We start from the raw sequence: 4721 nt of genomic DNA, 5'->3' as shown, positions 1-4721 counted from the left end.
AGTTAGTTTTGGATGGTAACACAAGTTTTGATAGAAATTAAATTATGTACAGGATTTTAGATTACTAAGATGGGATAGATAATGGAGTATTTTCTCTGAATTTGTAATATGCAAATGGATTAGACATTGTTGATGTAGTTATTGCCTGTTTATTTTGTACATAGCTATCATACTTATTGTAAATAGTTTTTTAAAATTAGTTATATTCTTATTTTTTCTTTTAGACAAAAGGGGAAATGTGGTGACATTTTGTTTGTGTTTTAACAAATAAACCTTGCCTAAAGTTCAGAGTGCAGAGCTAAGCAATTAGTTAGCCACAGAGACCAGGCAGAGGTGGCAAGCACATTTAACCCCTGATGTGGAATCTCCCTCTGTATGCTAATATGTTTTCCTACCATTGGTAAATAAAGAAGCTGTTTTTGCTTATGGCAGGCAGAATATAGCTAAGTGGGAAATCTAAACTAAATGCATGGAGAAAGAAGGCAGAGTCAGATAGAAGCCATGTATCCACCCAAGAAGCAAGGTGTGAGGTAAGAAAACATCATCCTCTTAGTAAAATATAAAAGAATAAAAATAGATTAATGTAAAATGTAAGAACTTTCTAGGAATACGCCGGAGCCATTGGCAAAACAGTGTTGTAATTACATAGTTCTTGAGTGATTATTCTTATCTGGGTGTCTGGAAAACAGAAATGCAATCTCCTTTCACATCCCAGCATTTCCGATCCCATGCCTTTAATCCCAGGACTAGGAAGTTGGAGACAGGAGTGATATGGCTGGTTGGAGAAGTAGAATATAAGGCAGGAGAAGTCTGAGGCGCAGTGAAATTTGAGGTTTGATGAAGACAGATGCAGACTGGAGATGCAGTCTGAGGAAAGGATCGCCCCTTTGGTCTTAACATTGGTAGAGGTAAGAGTTCTCTAGTAGAGGGAGCTCTGCTTCTCTGTTCTTCAGCATTAACCCCTATAAATGCCTCTGGGTTTTGATTACTAATACCAATTAGAATTCATGCTGCAGATGCACTTCTCTTTCCTTGTCTATCTTATCCATCTAGACAAATTCTCTCACTGATTGCAAATCCAGTCTCTTGACTAGCATAACCCGGGGATCCTCCTATCTGTCCAGTTGCTATAGGTGCATATTCATGGCCAAACCCCATGTCTTTGTGTGAGCTTGGATACTGCATTGTGGTCATTTCTTTTGCATAGCAAGTCCTTTTAGCCACACATTATCTCCTCAGCCTATAAATATGAAGTTTAACTCAACAGAAAAATGTTCATTCAGAAAATACAGTACTGGAACCCTGAGGCAGGGCTGGAAGTCTTCTATGAGTGATTCACAGAGTGTGCTGTGAACTGAATCCTTATGGAGAAATTATTTGCCACACAACATGTTAATAGAGATTTGTGGATGTGAATTAACATATCTCATTTTAAGGACAATTACCCATCACTGAATAATCAAATACTCACTGTTCTCTCAAACATGGACCATAAAAGGCCAATGATATCCTTTTCAGTGCTGATGAACACAAAAGGACTGACTGAGGCATAGCTATGGCCCACAAGCAGCAGGATAAGGTAGAATATTGGATCATCTTTGAACATATGCCTTGAGAATATCATAAAGCTATCCAAGATACACATGAGCACAAAGAAGCATAAGAGCAGAAGGATGGTCCGGGAGGCCCTTTGCTCTGGCGATGCTTTTGGAGAAAAGTTGGTGATGTGAAGATGCCGGACCTGCTTCTTGTGCCTGCACAGAAGAATCAGCATGTACCCACTGGAGAGGACCATGATACCCATAACGAAAACTTCCCTGAAGATGAAAAATGAGGACATTACATATTTCATTGGAAAACTGAAATGTACAAGAGAGCAGGATTCAGTAATATACAGTAGGTGGTCTGAGGTCACATTAGGGGTCTTAACCATGTAGATGAAAAGGTAAATGGAAATGGATGAATAGACGGAACAAAGGGCAAACAAGGAGCATATGTTGTGACATGGGGATAATTTTCTTTTGAACTTTGCTAAACAGGAGTTTCTGGGGCTGAGAGTGATGGCCTGGAGCACACTCAGCAAGCAGGTGGCACAAACAGAGAGACCCCTCAAAAATCTGTATAAGAAGAGAAGAGATTTACATGTGATGTCATCCCATCCTTGATGAAACATGAAAATATCAGTAGCTATGATACTCGCAACCAGCAGCAACAGAAGGTGGATTACAGCCAAGAAGCCAATGGGCAAGTCANTAGAAGGTGGATTACAGCCAAGAAGCCAATGGGCAAGTCAGTGAGTCTGGGCTTGTGCTCACTACTGAATGCGAGAACGTGGAAGAGGAGAAGGACACTGTTGCCTGAGATCCCAATGCTTATCTCAGAGAAGATTGTGTTTCTAAAGTTAGTGTAAGTGTACATGTTTCTGTTTTGATTCATCTTATGTGGTCAAGAAGCACAGAGTAAACCTTGTGGGGGAAAAACAAGAGACCTCTCATCCCAGACAGCCTTGACCATGAATCTTAACTAATGCCGTCACCTTGGGAATACATGACCAGTTGAGCTCAGTTCATCCTTCTCAATTGGAATCCTTTACATCAGCTCACCATGTTTCTGGGTCTGGAATACATCATGAGTGACATGCAAAGAAGTCTACACACCAGTCATGAAGAGTGTCCAGCACATGATGGTCTCTGAGAATTGTTGGCTGTTGCCTTTCTCATGTATGCCTTATGCATGTAGTATTGGAGAGTGAAGGCAGCTCTGTTAATGACTGTTCAGCTCTGTCCCTGCCTGAAATGAAAAAGACAGAAATGAGGGAAGAAAGCAAGGGCAATGTAACATCTGCACAAACCTATACAGAGCTCCAATGTGCTTTTCTTTTTTGAATCCTGCTGTTTTTCTGCTCACCTTGACCGTGTTTCAGTACAAGTAAGCTGTTGGTTGCTATCAGATATCAGTCACACACAGGTTCTAATTTTTCTCATTTAGTATGAGAATTCAGAGTGACTCTATGTGAATTCAAACAGAACTACCATTACAGTAGCTTCAGGGCCATTCTATCATGTGGTTCCAGAGAAGGTAAAAGCACCCAAGGCAACATGAAAGGTAACCAAACTCCTTAGGATTCTGATGTCATCTCTCCTGCAAGTGAGTGTTGTTATTTCTCCACACCCAAAGGTCATGAGTCTAAAATTTCTACTAGGACGTTTGTCAAATGGTCTGCTTGCAGATTGTTCCTAGTAGAACACATGTGTTGTATTTCATGTAGCATCATCCAAACAAAGCAGGTGATGCAACCAAGAAGAACATGTGTGGTGGTGCATGCTGGTAGGCTCGTCTTAAGGGGTAGAGACAGGAGGATCACAACATTAGACAGTATGTTTATGATATGAAAGCTTGATCCCGAGTCATCCTCAGAACCCATGATAGGTAGAGAGAGAACCGACTCTACAATGTTTTTCTAGCACACATGAGAGCACTAACATTTTATAGTTTTTCCAGCGAGATGACATTAAGAGATATGTCATTTAAAAATATAGGTTATCAGATGAAGCTATTGTATAATAATTTAGACCATGTGACCATAGCATCTGATATTAAGGGAAAGAAACATATTAAAATCCATAAACATACATGTTTATTTAAGAATTCATAATTATGATGAGTAATTGGTGAAAATATTTTTAAAGACAATATCAAAATATAAAAATTCTATAGTATCACAAGAAGAGTTAATCGATTAGCAGATAAATAGACTGGGTATTCTATATAGGAATAGTATCTCGGGTGAATAGTTAGATTAAATTATTTCCATTTAATTCTGAATGTTCCGATAAAATATAAAGGTATTTCTCAGGTCCCAGTCAATGGGGGAGAAGGGAAGGAGAAAGATCAATTTTCCCAAAGTAAAGAAAAGGAAAATAATTTTCTGCACACATGTATTGTGTTCAGAATAGATTCTCTTGTAATGATCCTGAGGAAATTACAGTGAAGTGGCAATAAAGATTCTATGAGACTCCAAGTTCATGTAACACACTGTCACCACTCCATGATGACCTTTGTAGACTACAGAATAGATGCTGAGTGTGTAAGCGTGTGTATGTGTGTGTTTGTATGTTTAAATACATGCAGTTCATATTAAATAACACATTCACTGAAACACTCTAACAGTCTAGCTGGAACAGGCTGGGGAATGGCGCCAAGGATAAGAGCACTTGTAAGGAAGCAGAAGATCTTAGTGTGGGTCTCAAAACCCACATAAAAAGACAAAAAAGACTAGCGTGGGAGCTGGAGAGAAGGCTCAGCAATTAAGAGCACGTATTGCTCTCACAAGTAACTCAGCATTGGTCCCCAGTTTCCACAACAACCAGCTTTCTACTGCTTCTAACTCACTCCAGCTTACGGGCATCTGGTGCCCTATATTGTTCTCTGTGTACATCTGCACCCATGTGTGAACACACACAAACACACATACACAAACACACATGCAATTATATTTAAATTAAAAATCTGGGCTGTAGAGATTGCTCAGTGGTTAAAGACTGCTGTTCTATCAGAGGTCATGAGTTCAATTTCCTATAGCCTCATCGTGGCTCACAACTGTCTTTACATGTAACCCCATGGGATCTGATACCTGTTTATGATGTGCAGATGTACATGTAGACAAAACATTCATCTACTGACAAAACACACAGAAACAAAACGAATAAATAAAATAAAAA

The 4721-nt window shown here is 39.4% G+C and overlaps 1 protein-coding gene across 1 annotated transcript; it reads right to left on the bottom strand.

Moving 5' to 3' along the window:
• Positions 1–1459: 1459 nt before the first annotated feature.
• LOC126512496 (vomeronasal type-1 receptor 48-like) lies at positions 1460–2436 on the bottom strand. Its single transcript, XM_050160280.1, has 2 exons — positions 2294–2436; positions 1460–2252 (listed from the first exon to the last, which is right to left on the bottom strand). The coding sequence occupies exons 1-2, from the start codon at positions 2434–2436 to the stop codon at positions 1460–1462; spliced, it is 936 nt and encodes a 311-aa protein (XP_050016237.1).
• Between the last annotated feature and the right edge of the window lie 2285 nt (positions 2437–4721).

The sequence above is a fragment of the Alexandromys fortis genome, unplaced genomic scaffold, assembly GCF_014885135.2.
Source record: "Alexandromys fortis isolate MF-2015 unplaced genomic scaffold, M_Fortis_MF-2015_v1.1 scaffold_111, whole genome shotgun sequence".
In the NCBI taxonomy this organism is placed as follows: domain Eukaryota; kingdom Metazoa; phylum Chordata; class Mammalia; order Rodentia; family Cricetidae; genus Alexandromys; species Alexandromys fortis.
This window is presented reverse-complemented; position numbering and strand designations above follow the sequence as displayed.

Bases quoted from the DNA above. Each gene is read 5' to 3' on its own strand.
- LOC126512496 (XM_050160280.1), bottom strand. From the start codon at position 2,436: ATGAATCAAAACAGAAACATGTACACTTACACTAACTTTAGAAACACA.